Consider the following 18,811-nt stretch of genomic DNA (forward strand, 5'->3'; position numbering starts at 1 on the left):
ATTGTGTGATATTACTCCCTCCGAGTTTCATTTTTCATTGTGTTCTAAAGGCATAAATAAATAACTGTATTTTTATAACTGATTGTCTCAATTGAATTATTGGGGGCCATTGAGTGTGGACTCATTGAGGGCCTCCAACCCCACTCACACTCTCCTGAAACCATGCCTTGACTGCTCATCCACGTACCTTGGGTTTTGGCTAACCTCTCAGAGCTCCCTGTTCATCATAACTAGGGCGGCCTCCTGAAATCTGTCTACCAGGCCAGATCCTAGAAATCCATCTTAACACTCAAAATTGCAAAAAGGGATTGTCAGTCTTTCTCCAAAGTTGCAATATTGTAAAACAAAATGTAACACAACCAGGAGATTCTCCCTGTCACTCAGTCTTAAGGTTTTTGTTGGGCCTTGTCCTGAATGGTCTTTGCTGTCACTCGTGTAAACAATGTGAGGGTTCACAGCCTGTCTTTGCCTCTCTGTGCCCAGCTCCTTTGCCAAACTCCCACAATGATAGTCTGATCTGATGTTTAAAAAACTAAGTGGTCCCTTTGCACAGGCTTGGGATCCCAGGCCGCGTCTGCACCCGTATTCCAGGATTTTGGAATACCCTCCCCTTCTTTGGCTATTGCAGCATGTGTCCGGGAATCATGTTAACCTGATGTTGAAAAATGCAGCAATATCCTCTCAAAATGCCCTGAATGTATGTAAACTTGCAAATGTGTGTCTACCGTGAAGGAAGATTTAGCTGGTAGACAATGGAATGTTAGCTGGTAGACAATGGAATGCTGAGGTTTGTATCTGTTAGAAAGGATTTCTAATCTCTAACCTGGTGGACAGATGTTTAGGAGGCCACCCTTGTTAGCTGAACAGGGGACACTTCTGGGAAGATAACCAGACCAATTCACAGTAGCTAGGAGAGCGGTCAAGACTAGGGCCCTCATTACGAGGTATGCCGGTAAGGGAAAAACGATGCCGGTATGTAAATACCGGCATCATTTACTGGTCTGTAGCATTCCGACCCACAAACCCGGTATTAGCGGCATACCAAACAACGGTGCCACTTATAGCGGCATAGGCGCGTACACGCGCCCCTTCAGGGAGCAAATACCGGCATGCCGGCAATAGAGGGTAATTCCAACCCACGCATACATGCAAATACCGGTATCGCGAAGCCGGGAATCACGGCCTGCACGATGCCGGCCATACAGGCCTCTCAGACCACCCGCAAACAGCAAGCAAGATACAAGGCAGCTGCCACAGGTGCACACAATCCCCACAGGTGGAGTCAAAGGAGGCTGTGCCAGTATGAACTGAGCACACCCACACACCACAACCCCCCCTCCCCTGTGTAGGCAATGCAGAGTTGCCCAGTACAAAAGGAGCACAACTAAACACCACACCCCTTCCTACACCAAAATGCCACCACTAGCATTTGCAAACATGGCGCAGGAGGACCTGCCTATACTGATACAACTAAAGTAGCAACTGCAACAACAACAACAGCAGCAGCAAGAACAGGCAGCACAGAGGAGACACAGGAGGAGAAGGAGTTTGAGACAGGCCCATCCATTACCACCAGCGCAGCCATCAGAGCCTCGTAGGCAGCCAGCAATACCTCGCACCAGACCCAGTCCATTCAACCCTACCCCTGAGCAGATCCACACCCTGTACCGGTTGGACCGTGACACCATCACCACCATAGTGCACATGATACAGAACGACATTGCCAGCCACATACAAATATGCACTGCCATCCCCCCACTACTAAAGGTGGTGTCTGTGCCACACTTCCTGGCCACAGGCACCTACCAACACACAGTGGGCCAGCTGTATGGCATTTCACAACCACTATTTTCACGCATGCTGAACCAAGTGCTGGATGCCCTCCTGAAGCACACAAGCACCCACATATACCTACCACGGACTGCCCAGGAGATAGCCGAAACCAAAGTAGGCTCGCATGCACTGGCAGGCATGCCCAATTGTGTCGGTGCCATCGACTGCACCCATGTGGAATTGATAGTCCCCCATGCCATAGAGGCCGTGTACCGCAATCGCATACAACACCACTCCATCAATGTGCAAATGGTATGTGACTCCAGGAAGATCATCACCCATTGCTGCGCTCGATTTCCTGGATCAACACATGATGCCATGTTACTGGGTAAATCCACGGTACCCCATCAAATGGAGCGACATGCCGGACCACGTGCCTGGCTGCTTGGTGAGTTGCACAACCGTCCCATGGCAGTGCTTTGGGGTACTGATGTGTGGGGATGCATGAGGGGGGCAATACTGCACCTGGGTCGGAATAGCCGGTGATTGGAGAATGCATGCAGAGCCAAACACTCCTGACCTGAACCAGTCAAACGGTACACAACACTTCACTGGGCCACATATCACAAATAATGCATATCAATGAGAACAAGTAAGAGGCACAACCAGGCCACCATGGTTATGGCAAGCAATGCATGAATGAACAGGACGGCAAGTGTGGCTATGTGGGCAGTGTGACCATGCATAGTAAATAATGAACAGCATGAATTGGAGTCAAAACATTGTTGCACTACCACAGCATATCTGCCTCAGCATGCATGATTACACCCTGCATCATCTATTGAATGCCAACCAGACTACCACACCTCATGACAGTACAGATTACACCTAGATAACATTTTTTCATGCTTACAGGGACATGTGCATGGCCACACCAAATAGCTGGCGGCATGACTGTGCTCCCTGAATTACGGGAGTTCAGAGTGACACACACCTATTTGAATCTGTTTGCTGGTGATGGAGGATATCCCTTGAGGCCGTGGCTACACACCCCTGTGCCTAACCCGCAGAATGGCCATGAGGAGGAGTACAATCGTGTGCACACCCGTACCTGTGTTGTCATTGAGCAGACCTTTGGCCTGTCGAAGTGGCGGTTCCGCTGCCTCAGCAGGTCTGATGGGGCACTCCTATATAGGCCTGAGAAGGTGGCAAAGATCACCATGGCCTGTGTCATGCTGCACAACATGTGCGTCCGGATAAATGTACTATTGTCACCTGACATTGACATGCATGGGCCGGGTGAGGATGATGATGATGATGAGGACGGAGACGGAGACGGAGGTGAAGTAGCTCCACCACCAGTACGTGATGCACGGGATGGCCATGCTGTACGGCAAGCACGAATTCAAGTATACTTCTCAAACACAGGGACTATGAAAGACTTGTGTCAGTGAGACACTGGGCCAATATGAACATGCACACAGGGAATGTTGGGAGTTGGGCACTGAACACCGTAACACATTAAATGGATGCACACGAAAAATAACAATGTCCAGCCATGGATTTTTCTTCTTACAACTTGTGTATTATTTAAAACTGCAAAAATGTGCCCACTCCCCCCTCCCAGACCCCACCAACAAACTCCCTCACCCACCCCACAAACCCCAGAAAATACCCCAACAAACTCCCTCACCCACCCCACAAACCCCAGAAAATACCCCAACAAACTCCCTCACCCACCCCACGGATCCCAAATGTCCCCATGTGTGCAACAAACAGTGTTCCCTTCACCAATGTAGTTCTTCACATTGTCATTGGCCATACTGGTATTTCTTTGAGACTTTTGGGTCTGGGGGTGCCATGGCCGAGCGCCGTGTGCTCCTGCGCGTTAACCGCACAGGGCTCGATTGCACCGAGGTGGAAGGGGTTGTTGTAGTGGAGGTGTCTATTGTCAGTCCCATGGCTGGGCCAAGGTGTTGACGCTGCATTTGCGGGATGTTGGCAAGAAGGGCCTGTGTTAGTGACCACATGCACTCCCTGAATGCACACGTAGATGCCTCCACAGCAGCTGTATTGGCTGCAATGGTCATGGCTATAGCCCTCATGGCCTCATTCCCAGCGTCGACCTGTCGATGCATGATTTGCAGCATTGACTCTTGGCGGGCCTCTACCCTTGCCAGGCGAGCCTCAAAGGAGGTGTCGGCCGCAGGTGTACTGGTGGCTGGCAGGGTGGTGGCTGGCAGGGTGGTGGAAGGCACCTCCGTGGGCTCCTCGTCCTGGGCACTGTCCTCCTGGAAGATCCCAATGTCTGATTCTCCAAGGTCAGAGTCATGGAGACACGGATCGTCCAGGCTCTCAGACTCCGCAGGTGGGTGGGGGCTGGCAATGGGGCTTGGGGTGGGAATTCCAGACATGATTCCAGCCTCATCATCTACCTCTGTGGACACAACGTCCGTGGTGGCTGGCGGAATGGCTCCCACTGTTGTGGGTGCCTGCTGCTGTTCTGTCGCTGCAGGTGCCGCCTGCAGGGTTGATGCCTTGCGTGGCACACTGGGTGTTGCTGCAGGCATTTTCCTGGACGGGGGGGTGGCGGTGGCCCTGGTCCCTTTGCGTGCACTGGATGTACTCGCACCCCTGTCCTGTATTGCACCTTCCTCATCGGTGCCTGGGAGATAGAAGAGATGCAGGTCAACAGTGATGTTGTCAAATGGCAGCTATGATGTATTGCGGTGTGATATGTTCATACATTGAGGCATCATTTCATTTCTGGTGTGTGGCATTTGGTGTACTGAGGGGACATGTTGGCAATCAATGCATGGCTGGTGGCATAGCATTGGTTTGGTGTCTGTGTGGTGGGTCCCATGGGCATGGTTGGGTCATGTTGCACCTCTGTTGGGATTGCGATTTTCACTCAGCATGCGTGTGGTGCAGGGTGTGGCACTCATTATTCTATGGATGTGTTGATGTAGCCTTGGAACATGCATTGCCTTGCCTAGTCTAACTTCCAGATCACTTGGCCACATCATGTTTTGGTATACGTGGATGTGATGGTTCACTCACCTTCCTCTGTGGTAGTTGCAGCGCCAAACTCCTGGTCTCCTATTCCCTCTATGGATTCCGGGTCAATGAATGCACTTGCGGTTTCCTCCCATGCGGTGAGCTTCACAGGGGAGTGTGGGCCACTGCTTGTCGCCATTGCAGCCCTCCTGTTCTCCGCCAGGATTTTCCTGACCCTGAGGCATAGGTCGTCCCAGCGCTTCCGACAGTCACGTACACTCCTTGGGGTGCTCCCCACTGCCGACACCCTCTGAGCGACCTCCTGCCAGACCTGTTTTTTTTTTGTTTGTGCCACATGCTTGAGGTCTGTGCTCCTGATTGTGTCTGCATGCTGTTCGAGGGTGTTAGCAAGCATAGTCAGTTCAGCATCAGAAAAACGCTGCTTCCTCTTCCTTTGGGAGGATTTACTGATGGCCTTCGACATCCTGCTTCAGTTGTGGCACACAACAACACGAGTGTAGTGGTGGTTATGGAGGATGGCAATGGATTGTGTTTTTAAAGATGGCCGCCGGCTCATTTCCCGTTTCGGCGCGATGACGTAATTTCCGGGTCCTTTTTTGCTACCACGGTAATACCGTGCCGGTATTACTGTGGCAGTGTTTAGTGGTGGTTATGACGCGGTTACGGAATGGGTGGTACCCACAATGCCGGTATAGGGGGGTTGGTGGCCCGTTACCGACATGGCGGTTTTGCCACTACCGGCATGGGGTAACGCGCGTGCTCGTGCACTCGTAATCACCCGCTATTAGCGGGTTCATACGAGCACAGACCCGCTCATTCCGGCATGCCGGTAATGAACCCGGTTTTACCTGGCAACTCGTAAAGAGGCCCTAAGTCTCGGGGGGGATGAGTGTGATAAGGGGTCTCTAATGAGCACACACAGTGAATCACCAAGAATTACAATTCGACAGTAGTATACAAAAATTAACAACAGCACGAATGAATCAGGAAATGCACTAGTGAAATACCACACAAGCAGCACTCTATGTAACATACATAAATTCACTGGAGTCTGTGCGAGAAAGTTAATAACTATACCTATAAAGGAAAAGGGTGAATAACATTTATAGCTCAAACAACCTTCAGAGAAGTTCACAAAGTACTTCTTAGGGTGCAGGAAAAAGTTAGGGGAAGAATTCTGAAGGGATGAAATAGGTTCCAAATGTTAGGAGAGGATCTGCTACAGCAAATAAAGCTATTCCCCACTTTCAGAGGGCTTTAGGGAGCAGATACTACCCAAGCCAAAGAGAAGGCTCTGAGAGTACCTTCAATGCGTAAATGCGATCGGGAGAACAAAGGACCACCAGTAAGTGACTTCACTACTCACTACGCTTAGCTTGGTTTTGGTCCAGACCTGGCAGGTCTAGAGGTGGTTGTCAGAGGTTCAATTTCCCACCATTGGTTCATCTTCCAGGTGCACAGGTGCTGCAAGTGCAGGCACAGGTCCGGCATGGGACAGGAGCTTCTACTCTTGATTCAGGTGAAGAAGGAAGAAAACGCTGATGCAGCAGGTATCAGGGCACAGGAAGGAACACAGGAAAACCGCCTTCAGCGACCGTCACTGTGGCACAGTGACGCAGGGGTACCAAACTCTTGCGTTATGATACAGCCTCCTATCTCACGACCCAAAGGGAGCTTTGTTGGATAAGTTGGGATTCCCCAAAGTCTCTGGTCGAAACTCAAAATGGTGCCGCTCCGCGCAACAACCAAGGATTGTGCTGGACAGTTCACTGAATGGGCGAGGGACACTTTTGAAAGGGCTTACTTGCAGGGTTACCAGGAGGCAGAGAGAGTGATTGGTTACACCCCTCCAAGGGTTCAAAGCACCTTCACAGGTCTTCTGAGATCAAGTGCAAAGCAGGGCTCGACCGGGACAACGGGACTGGGTTGCCAGCCCTCTTCAATGCAACTCAGTATTGTTTTTTGTTTTGCTCAGTTCTTCAGGATACTTGGGTCCTACTGCAGATTTGTTCGTATCTTTTGCTGATCTTCTGGAATGAATGCAGGACCCCTCTTCATTTATAAAGTCAGGCGAGTGCTTGCACCCGCTCCACCAATGAGAAGATCTGGCCCATGCATGCACACTAGCAGTGGTCCAATCGGGGACCACTGGGGTCTTCATGCTCCCATGCACACCAGATACCATGGCACCAGTAATATGGATTGGGACCTGACAGTGCAGGCCACTTCCTAGGTGAGTACACACGTGACCTGCAGGTGCCAGAGAAAAAAGCAGCTTTCTCGAGCAACTGCATGCCCAAAAACAGAAGCCCCGGCTTGGGAAGGGCTGAGGGTAGGTCAAGAGACAAAATGGCCAAAGGAACAGAGAAAGGACCTTGTGGCATGGCCATGTTAGACACTAGCCACAGTCATGAGCCAAACGCGGAAAAACACGGCATGGCTCGGTAAAAAGTCATACAAATGAAAGAAAAAGCTACTGCTGCCACCAGTCTGTTCCAAGGCGCATTCTACAATCACCAAAACATCCTTAGAGGGTGTCTAAGGCCAAAAAGCACAATAGCCCCATTGCGCGGTACTGTAAGGTACTTTGCACAATGATAAAATGTTATGAACAAGTGGCAAAGTTCTTAGACTAAGAGAAACACTGTTTCTCATTACTGACAGCCTGAAGGATCTGTCAGTTTCCTCATAACTATGAGCAAAAGCCAGTGTAAGGGAGCAGAAGGCTTGCCTGTACTACGTACAGTTCAGTTCAGATTCGGACATGAAAAGAAAAAGGTTTGGGGGTCCAGCGAAAGAAGCAGCTTTCTCAGGCAACTGCAGGCCCAAATAAGGAAGCCCCAGCCTTGGAAGGGCAGAGGGGAGGCCAAGAGACAAAATGGCCAAAGGAACAGAAAAAAGACCTGGAAGCTGAGCTGCATGTGAACCATGAACAGGCAACACTGTATGCTCTGCAGGAACATAGTGCTGTGGAGTGTCTTTCTTTCCTGTAGCAGGTTTTGTAGCAGTAACAGTGCAAGTCTTTTTGGTATATGGAAAACCGTGAACTGGCAACACTGTATCTCATGTAGGAGCACATGGCTAGTATTGAACCTCCGTAGTTGGTTTATTTTTTGCTGTAGGATATTTGGTCTCAGTAATAGTCCAAGTCCTTGGAGTATCTTGCTTTCTGAGCATCCTGTTATTGAAACCGTGCCTTTGGTTTTCTTCTTGGGCTGGGGGTCGTGCAGATGTGTGCTTTAGCTCCCTCCGCTAGGGAGGGGATCCATAGATAGTTTTCATGCAACCATCACCTACCCTATGTAGTGGGCCAAGGGAAGGTGACCTGGGGATCCTCTCCATACCACCACAAGCCCATCATCTGTTTTGGTGATGTGCCCTGTGACGAATCCCAAGGGATAGTCACTGCTTTAGACGGGAGAGCCCCTTTCCATGAGGTCAGGGAGGTGAGGCCTCTACCCCATAGTCCACCTGCGGGTGGTCTTCAGCAGGAGGATCTAATGAGGAGGAAGGACCGCATTGAGAGTAGTGATCTCAGAAGAACGCAGTATCCCTTTGACCCTCCAACCTTCCCTTGAAACTCCTCCAAATCCAGACTAACCAATGTCCCCATGTGTTTCTGTAATATATCTCTTTACTGGGATGAGGAAGAGGCCACCAGTAATAACGATCACTGACCAGAATGAATGCATGCGTTCTAGCTTTTGGGACAATCCTGTTGGTCCTCTGTCTTTCAAAGGCATCGAGGTAGCAATGGATGGCGTCTTCATTGCTGACTCGGCAGGAGCCGGGAAAGTGCCCAGATGTGCCCGGCAGAGCAAGGTAGAGAGGTAGACGGTGTCCAAGGCAGAGAAACACTTGCAGAAGACCAGTGACGCAGATGGCAGAGCAGAGAAGAGGAGAATTGGGTGTCCAGACATTTGGTCGACCTAAAACTGGTCGAATGACATTTGGTCGATGCAATTTGGTCGAAAAGCAAATGGTCGAATTTTTTTTTAAATTATATATTTATTTTTCGGGTTTTCGTTTTTTACAAAAATGGGTTTTTAGAAAAAAAAGGGGGGTTGGGGGGGGACCCCCGGGGACCCCCCCCCCCCCAAAAAAAGGGGTGAAAATAAAAAATAAAAAAATTCGACCATTTGGTTTTCGACCAAATTGGTTCGACCATTTGTCTGGTCGACCAATTTTTTTCGACCAAATGTCTGGTAACTGGAGAATTGCAGAAGGCTGCTGGAGTACAAGGGAGTCACAGCCGAACTGCAGAGGAGGCATGCAGACGACCGGTGAAGTCCTGGGAAGCCAGAGAAAACACTGGAGACCCACAAACAACTGGATGGTGATGGCCCAGTCCCTGCAGGTACAAGGGTGGCTAGTCCCTGTGTTGGGGAGACCCAGAGGGTGCTGAAGGCCCAAAGTGGAGAACAGAAGGAATACTCACCAGGGCAGAGTGACCTAGTGAAGCGGGAACTCACAAACACAGACCTTGGCAGCAAGGTAAACCAAGGCTGTGGCATGAAGCGAGATTAGATGAGGAGAATGTTGTGAATAATTACCTGAGACCCAGGCTAGGGAAATGCATCCCCAAACAATAGCAACGAGGAATATAAACTTTACATGTACAAGGGATACTCACAAACCTTGGTAGGAGAGTAAACCAAGGCTGTGGGGTGAAGAGAGATCTGAAAGAGAGCACTGTGAGACCACCAAGTGAAGGGGGGTCCAGGACCCATGCTGTGGTCATGCACCCCAAACAGTGTTTAAGAAGAATATGAGGCTTACATGTACAAATGACGCACAGAAATCTTTGCAGGAGAGAAAGCCAAGTTTGTATGTGGTAGTGAAATCAGAGAGGGAAAACCGTGTGAGGAAGGAAAGGATTCTGAGAAAAGGGTCTGCGAACCTCAAGACGGCTTGGAAAAGGTGTCCAGGCCATTCTTCCTTCTTGTTGGGCCTAGAAGTCAGGCCTGCCAAGTGAAGATAAAGTCTCATTCTGACCACTTAAGATACAGAGACATTCTTGAATAATGTGGAAAGATGATTCAGGGGAAGGGGAGTCAACCTCTTGAGTCCTGTGGAACTTTTGTTTGCTTTTCTACACCATTTTGGAACTTTTGGTTTTGAACTACAAAGTCAGACTGCAGTTCAGCAGCCGAGAGACATTTCCCTTTTAATCTTATGTTGAGTTTAGCTTGTGAGATAAAGGTTAGGATTTGGACACAGGACGGCAAACTTTGCTTTGGATGTTCCGCCACAGACGGTTTCATTAGCTAGTTTTATTGAGGCAAGGAAATCCCTCTTAGATCTAGGGTTAGTTAAGATTTCCTCTAACCCCCTTGTTTTTGTTAGTAATAGTAAGATAGTAATAGATAGTAATAAAAGTCTTTGCCAATCAACATGCCACCCTTGTGTCTGTCTCTTAATCCTAGACCCTCACCCCCAGAGTTACACCCTTGCTGGCTCCTAGAGTCAGGAAGGAGACTGTATTAAACCTCACTATACACATCCGATTCCTTGTACTCTCCACAGAAATCCAGAATGTATGGTCATCCTAACAAGGCTGCAAGAGGGATGTATGAAAGTGAAATGGGTAGATGGTGCATTGTTTAACAAAGGACAGCCACACTCCATAAGCATAGTTTACCCTGTATTTTCTACATAGTGTCAGCTGTAAGGAAGGCATGGTATCAACAGTAAGACAGACACAAGTGACCACAGTTCAAGGGTGTTTATTGAACTTTCACAAGGGTGAGATACACGCCTATCTAAATCTACAGAAGCTATGACCATCAAAAAATATTAATGCAGTCCTAATGGAGTCTTGGCAAATTAAAAAGGGCCTATACTAAAAAAAAAACTATTGCCAATCGTTACCACTAATTTACAAAATAAGGTGGGGTAATGTTCATGAAAAAGAAAGAAGTGTTCACAAAGTGATAAATCAGGATGTTCGCGCCGTTGGCCTCCCTTCCCCACGTTTTCAGCCCGGGACAAGACAGTTCACTCAAGCAAAGCACACACTCTGGCTTCTGCGACACGAGGATACAGTTCCATTTTCACAATTCAAGACCTTTTGTGTCCAAGCCTCTTTACTTCTTGCAAGTCTCTTGACTCAGAGGGTCTGGTATACAAAAAAAACATAACAATTGTATTTTCCTTTTCCAGGACTCAATTTGGGTGTTCACCCTGGATCCCCCTGAGCCAGGCTCAGACCCTTTTCAAAACAAAAAGTTAAAAAAATTATTTCTCAGCTGACTCACTGTTCACCCCGGCTACCCCTCAACCGTACTCACATCCTTTCCTTTCACTCAATTAGTCTCCCTCAGCCGGGCTCAAACCAATTGTGTTTTATAAACTATCAAAGACTTTCGAATGTGCACAGGGTTTAGCTTGACCAGTTGTATGACCACTTCAATCTCAATATTCCTTTTTCACACACTCAGCATCAGTTGGATATCTAACAAGACTTTCGAATGAGCACCCACGTGCCGCCGGACCACTCTGTGAATGGTATCGTTTCTCCCAAATTTCAATTATATAGTTTAACTACTCCTTCTAGTTTCCAGTTATATCTGCGTTGCTCTTTGCAAAGCCTCACACACTGTTCTCTTTGTACAATGCTGTTGCTTGCAACCTTGGTTCAAAACACAAGTTGGTATGGTATCAGTCTCTACGGCTTACCGGCTGTGCTGTCTTTTCTGACACTGCTTTGTTCTAGGAGCCAGCCTTCAATCACTATTTAATCCTTGAGTGCACGTTTACCTTCTCGGTACAAGTCAGCTGCTAGAGATAACAGGTGTAGGGCATATGCTACTATTCCAAGTTGGCACTCCTGAAAAATACTGCTTAAATTGAATGTTATGGATTTGGAACGTAGCGGCTATATTATGTAATAACATAATTCAATACAAAAGTGAAACAAACATGCTTTTTATAGCATCTTTGATCAAAGTTCTTCCCAAGTTCGATAGTTCCACGCACTGTTATAAAATTGCTGCCGCCATGACAAAGCTTCCACTAAGATGTCTTTTGTTATGCATCACGGTGCAGCTCGTGCGCACTAAATACCCTCTCTAATATGTATCTTCAAGTGCTCTGAAAGAGAGCTAAAGCTGACTCTAGCAAGAACTAAAAATAATAGTCGTGAGTAGTCTGCGTGCCACATAGGTTCCTATTACGTTATAAGCACCCGTCAAACTGTTGCTTTGGGGTACGCTACAAAAGTGTATGTATTATTCCTAGATGTTGTTGGTATGTGTATTTTCGGCCTAATTAATATATTTTTTTGTTTTAGAGTACTTGGGCAGATAAGGAGAGCACAATGAAGAGATCAGAAAAGGTAATCATTTTTAATTATCTTTGTGAAACACAAATCAAATGAGTGTTGAACCCTAATAAGGTATTTTTGCACACTCTAAATGCTATACTATCATTCCTAATAATTGATGTAACTAAATCGTGCTCAAAACCTCTGTTTAACTATTCTAACGATCTAAAGCAAATATTGCCTGTACTAAAATATTTCTCTTACGTCCTGCTCTCTCCTCCCCAACTGGTTGGGACCACCTGCATATGCAGGCGCGTCCGAAAAAGGAGGCTCAAAAAGATAGCTGCCCCTTTAAGAACTTGACGTGATGGGGCCATCTTGCGCATGTGTGCGTCCATCTGCACACCAGCACCATTGTTCACCCCTACGTCATCAACTATCCACACCCAGTTCCTGTTTTACTGCCTACTGGTCAGGTTGGGATTGCTGCGCTCCATGACATCCAACCTTTTCTGGGTGCTACTTTTTGCTCTTCATCCATTATTTTCATCCTATTGGATGTATTTTTTCTTTTTTCTCTTACGCGGTGCCTCCCTCTGACAAATGACATTTACCATAGGGTTCAAACAATGCATTAGGTGTAGGAAGCAGTTCTCAGCGGCCGATCCTCATGCCTGCGTCCAATGCCTGGCGATACATCACCCGGTGAGTTCCTGTGTCTTCTGTCATGGAATTCACCCAAGGTCTCTGCGGACTCTTCTTCACAGCTAAGATCAGTACCGAAGAGGACCAAGCACTTACTTCGAACCAGTAAGGAGGCCGATATTGGTAATGGGGAGACCGTACCGCCAGCTGAGGTATGCATTTCGGTACCAGCCTTCTGTACCCAGGTGAAGACCGCCACCCCAGTTCAGGGGTCTTCACAGGTCCGTTTAGGGGGAAACTTTGGGAGTTTACACTTGTGAGTACCTCTGGGTGAGAAACCGTTAGTACCTGCAGGTGGGAAGGTTTCTGAAAGATCCAGTCGGTACCAGAACATCTGTTTGCTCCAGACAAAGTCTTTACGGTACCAGTGAAGGGTTATTCTGCCTCAGATACCACCCAAACAGGCAAACTTGGCCTTCTAGGCAAAAGCCTCCAGGGTCAAGTCGATACCGGCTGACTCTCCTGTGTCTGCCTCGGATTTCAGTCATACAGTTACGACTAAACATAATGAGGTGAAAGCCTCCAGGGTTAAGTTGGTACCGGCTGAATCCCCTGTCTCTGCATCAGTACTCATTTTGGCTACTGCAGTGAGATCTTTTCACACTTCAGTACTGAAGAAGGCCGACAAGGCTCTCACAAGAGACATAATCATTCTCAACTGGTACAGAGCTTGGTACCAACTCCGTCAAAGAAAGAGGTCTTCAAAGGACAACCGTCCTAAAACGGCCTCTGTACGAGAGGGGTATGCAGCAATCGTATCGATCTTGTTTCGCACAGTTCCACCAATGCTTGAGACTGTTCTAGGTCATTTGGTCGAATCTAAATGGTCGACAAGACAAATGGTCGACACCAAAAGGTCGACAGGTCAAATGGTTGAATTATTATTATTTTTTTTTTTCACATTTTATTTTTTTGGGGGGTATCTCCCAACCCCCTTTTTTTTTGCTAAAAACCCCTTTTTTCCCTAAACGAAAACTTAAAAAATATATATATAAATAAATAAAAAATTCTACCATTTGTCTGTCGACCATTTGACTAGACACCGCTTGAGACCATGTTATCAGAGCCTTGTCCTGGCTCAGCGCATTAAAGGGAAAATGGGGTCATCTGAAACACCTCAAAGGGAGGTTCCCAAGGAGAATCCCACGATACCAACGCCGGCTACAGTTGAGTAGCAGGCATCTGCCCAGACTACCAAAAAGCAGAAGGTGTCCAAGGACACACTCTGATTCAGATGAGCAAAATTCCTCTATTTTACCCTTAAAGGTGTTCCTTGACATTGTAGCTATAGCCATGCAGACTCTGGAAATTGTGCCTAAGGACAAACCGGAGACGGGGGGCGGGTAGGGGGAAAAGAGTTTTTGGCAGGCTGCCTTCTAAACACACTTAGTCCTTATTACCTATGGAGCGGTCTGTTATGGAGCAGGCAGGAAGTCATTGAGGAAAGCCTCATTCGGATCCTCATGTGTCCAAGGCAATGGACGCCAAATACAAAGTCCCGAAGGAGGAACCTTTGGTATCGATGGGAAACTTGCCAGCTCAGTCTTCTGTGGTATCGGCAGCTTTGGGGTCAAAGGGAAAGGGCCCTGCACCCTTTTCTGCTACTGTGTTTGACAAGAATGCTAAGCCTTAGAAAGCTCAGGGTAAAAGGTCTTTGTGTAATGCTTCATTACAACTCAGACAAGTCAATACTGCTACGGTTTTGGCAGGTTTTAACATTCTGAATTTGGAAAACCTAGATCGCTTTACAGAGCTACTTCCATATGAAGTAACAGAGGAATTTTTTTTCTGGGTTTCAGAAGGCAGGGAAGCTGTGATTCAACAACTACAGATTGTTAAGGATTTGACTGACACTACAGCAAGGGCCATGACAGGTACAGTGTGCATGCACAGGATTCGTATTTGTCAGCTATGTCTTTGCATCAAGACATTTAAGACAAAGAAACTGACCTTCCTTTTAATGGCAAAATTTTGTATGACCCATCAACAGATGAAGTACTGCAGAAATGCAAGGCAAGTGTTACTGCAGCAAATCTGAGTGCCATCCCAGTTAAACAACCATAACATCAAAACTTCAGAGCTTTTAAGCTATACTTTTTGGCTGGAAATACTTCCAACTCTGAGTAAGGCTTATTATTCCTCAGTAAAAAAGAGGAGATATAGACCAAAGGTTAAATCGGGGGGGTTACTCCACCTCTGTCCGCCACTCAGGATCAAAAGAAGTCTGACTTATATCCGGGGTGTACGTACCATGTGCTCTGATCTACATCTAGGAGCATACATCCCCGGTAGCAGGAATAATTTAAAAATGTCCTTATCAATGGGAAAACATCACAATAGAGGATTGGATTTTGAACAGAGTTAGTCAAGGTTACTCTCTGGCCCTTCCTGCTACTTGTTCTGAACTAAAGGACGCACCCCAATGCTGGCTGGGACTGAAAAATGGATGCAAGACTAGAAGACAGTCCCTCCAGGAGTTGATTTTAGACAGAAATAAATTAACATAGTTTCATTGGTGCTCGTATTTGCAATGTGATGGACACATTTTACCTAGATCTGTCACACACGGACGCCGGACAGGGGCCGGGTCTTGCACTCGCAAGGAACCCAACAGGACATAGAGAATGACACCTAACAGAATTCAGATTTAGAAGACACTTTTTCAAAGGATGCAAGGCTATTGGGGACAACCTGACATAAGTACAGGGACTTGATGCAATAAAAGTGGGGACATCCGATCAGAGATACGTTTTGACAACTTAGGGATTAAAGTACATGTAATCGCAGCAGTTAATCACGTTGGACTTTCTTACAGAGATATATGGGCTTAATACAGGCTTTTGAGAACTGAGTATCTAAAACTATTCATCCTCTAATCACGCAGAGAGGACCATAAATACAGTATTAGGTATTTGTTTTGCCTTGAAAAAGACCAAATTGATCGAAACGCATGTTGTCAAATGTTAGGCAAACATAAGCCAACATTAGGCGAATCTTTAGTGTGTACAATAAAATGTGTTGACATATTGAAAAAGTTGACATACAGAGTTTTAAGTTTTTTGGCATACATCTACTATTCTGAGACAAGCGCATACGACACTAGCACAGTTCTCTGTTAACTTGTTATACCATTAGGCTGGGGTTAGCCTAACTAGTGCCAGTATCTGCAGCTGTTTTCAATTAGTATTATTGTCAAATCTGATCACTAACCTAAGCGCATTTTCTGTCTGGTTTAGAACCCCACCATTTTCTGTTAGCTATCTAGCTAAATGCACAACTTCACAAAGAAGAAAGCCACATTGACTTAATCAAGGACTCCACCTTCTTTGCCACCAAAGTTCCAAAAACTATTTCTGGAGCTTCTCAAGTTTGGCCTTATGAAGAAGAGGAGAACTTCCTCGAAACGCGTCGCTATTTAATTTGGACTCAATTTTTCCTCAATTTGAGCTTCTATTGATTCCATTTTGTTTCTATGCACGGTAAATAATTTCTCTCTGAACTATAATTCTTGCTGAAAATAATATAGCTTGGCTATAAATATATATTTGTTTATCTCACACTTCTGTGTCTGACCATATTTGTTAGAAACAAAAATATGTACAATGCCTATAACTCAATTTGAACCACTGTATTGGATTAATCCAAACATTTGAAAGTGTGCAGGGGACGGGAGGGTTCCCAAGTTGAATCCTCTTTCTTTTTACTGTTTATTGTCGGGGTCTTGTGCCATGACCACAGTTCCTCCCCCGCACCTTAAAATTTATTTAAAATAATCCTCGAATTTCTTTACTAAACTTACTTATCATAGGTGTGCACTTCTATCTAAACCCTTTGCTGGTTTGATAAAGGCCCAATCTCCAGAGGAGGTGGTGCAGAAGTTGCAACTTACATGTCACACGTTGCTTGCACTACATTTTTCAATAAATGTGGCCAAGTCAAAACTGATCCCATCTCAAAGAATTCATTTCATCGGAGCCATAATAGAGACTAGTCTGAAGATGGCTTTTCCTCCTATAGACGGGGTGTTGGCTACACAAGAAATAATCTCAATTTTCAGGACACACCACTCTGTCAGCCTGGTGCTACTAAAGACTCTTGGGGCTGATGGCATTGTATACAATACCTGGCACCTCTTGCCCACTGCATTGCGCTCTCTGCCCCAATTTACAGTGCTATGTGGATGACAATCGGGTCATTTTCAGGCTCCCTTCTGCCACCTCTTCTCCTTCTCTCATCTCTGTCTGTCTGCTATTCAGGAGTGGTGTGCCGCCAACTATCTCTGCCTTAATGCCAGTAAGACAGAGATTGTCCTCATCAGCACACCTGCTCCCTCCTTTCCTGTCACTCTCTGGCCAGCCTCCCTTGGCCCTCTTCCTGCTCCCACCTTTGAGGCCAAGAACCTCAGGGGCCTTTTCTCCTCACATCTCTGACATCTCTAACAAGTCACACTACCAACTGCACCTCCTCAGAGGTATTCTTCCTTTCCTCTCCTTCGCCCAGAAGCTCACTGTCTGCAGATCTCTGGTTCTCTCTGGGCAGGACTACTACAACAACCTCTTTCTAAATATGCCTGCTTCTACTATCCTCCCTCTCAAACTCATCTAGAACAGGGCTGCGAGACTTGTCCTTGGCCTCAAGCCCAGGTATTGTATCTCTCCAGCATTGAAATCTCTGCACTGGCTCCCAGTGGCTGCGAGGATTAAGTTCAAGACCCTCTGCATTGTCCACAAGGCCTTTTGGGGCTTGGAGCCTCAATAACTCCAACTCTCTTTTCGTAAATATCTTGCTACTCGAGCTCTTCGCACCTCCCTCTCCACCTCCCTCAGGGTCAGCTGCTTCTCCAAGCAACAAGTTGGTGGTAGATCTTTCTTCGGCTGGGGCCTCCCTCTGGAACAGCCTCCCTGTTTCTCTGAAACTTGAGGAGAACTGTCTCCGGTTCCGGAAGCACCTCAAGACTTTCCTCTTTGCTTCTGCCTTCTTTTTTCCTTTCCCCTGCTGAATTCCTGGCTGAAACTGTAACTGCACTGGTCACTTGGCTACCCTCTGATCTCTGGCCCAGGTCGCCTCCCCGCCAGTTGCACACCTGCACTGCCCCCTGACAACCCTTGCACTTGGGTCTGTATCTGTAACCCTACAGTCCCCCTACCTGCACTTTGGACATCTGCTGTCTGCGCTTAACCTTGCACTTGCCACCAGCTGGCCACACTTCTTTTATTGTTTGATCCCTGTACTGCACTTCCCCCACCTCTCTCCCCTCCACTTGTGTGATCTCAATATCACCTGACCTAGTAAGATCATTGTCTTAGTCTTCCCTTTGTTCCCCCCCCTCGCCTTGTCACACCTTGTAACACTTGTTTATAGGCGCGTTATAAATGCTAAATCATATCCTATATCCATCTAGTACCCTTCGCGAGACTACGAATGAGAACTATTCAGTGCCATCTGGCCAGTAACTGAAATCAACTGTCGGACCCTTGGAGCATGGAAAGGCCAATACAGAGTCATGTTCAGGAATCCCTGTCTTGGTGAAACATTTCGGAGAATCCTTTGATTGGTTTTCCTTTTCAAACTCCCCACCCTCACATTGTGGTAACAATGGATTCGACAGAGTACGCATGGAGAAATCATTGGGCCTCATGAGTCTGGCGGTAACCCTGCCAGTGCTAGCGGTGGGTTTCCTCCGGACTCGCAATATTTTACCGGCACCTGACTTCCAGGTGCCACTGGCTGATTACGAGTCCAGCGGCTAGGGAAGTCAGGCACTAGTAAATTGTAAGTCCCCTTTCCGATAGTCACATGGGACCCTATGGGAGTGGGGACACAGAAGCACCAGCACCGTTGTCAGACCTGTCGGGCACAGTGGCCATGGCACGCAGACTCCGAGTGTGCCCTCTTTTTGCATTGAGGGGGGGTCAGGAACATCACTCCTTGTACGCCCTGCAGCTGGACTGGTCGAACAAGACGCTGTATGCATTTCCCCCACTTCACAAAACGTTGTTGCCATTCAAGATGACTCACAATTCGACGATGATTCTGGTGATCTTGTTCTGG

At 47.2% G+C, this 18,811-nt stretch overlaps 1 protein-coding gene across 1 annotated transcript in view; it reads left to right on the forward strand.

Moving 5' to 3' along the window:
* The window catches only part of NPHP1 (nephrocystin 1), a 1,322,209-nt gene that overhangs the window by 1,215,359 nt on the left and 88,039 nt on the right, over positions 1 to 18,811 (forward strand). The window contains exon 19 of the mRNA XM_069606852.1: positions 12,083 to 12,127. Coding sequence (XP_069462953.1) covers positions 12,083 to 12,127 — 45 coding nt within the window. The remainder of the gene's footprint in view (positions 1 to 12,082; positions 12,128 to 18,811) is intronic.

Source organism: Ambystoma mexicanum, chromosome 4p (assembly GCF_040938575.1).
Source record: "Ambystoma mexicanum isolate Mex_15411 chromosome 4p, UKY_AmexF1_1, whole genome shotgun sequence".
In the NCBI taxonomy this organism is placed as follows: domain Eukaryota; kingdom Metazoa; phylum Chordata; class Amphibia; order Caudata; family Ambystomatidae; genus Ambystoma; species Ambystoma mexicanum.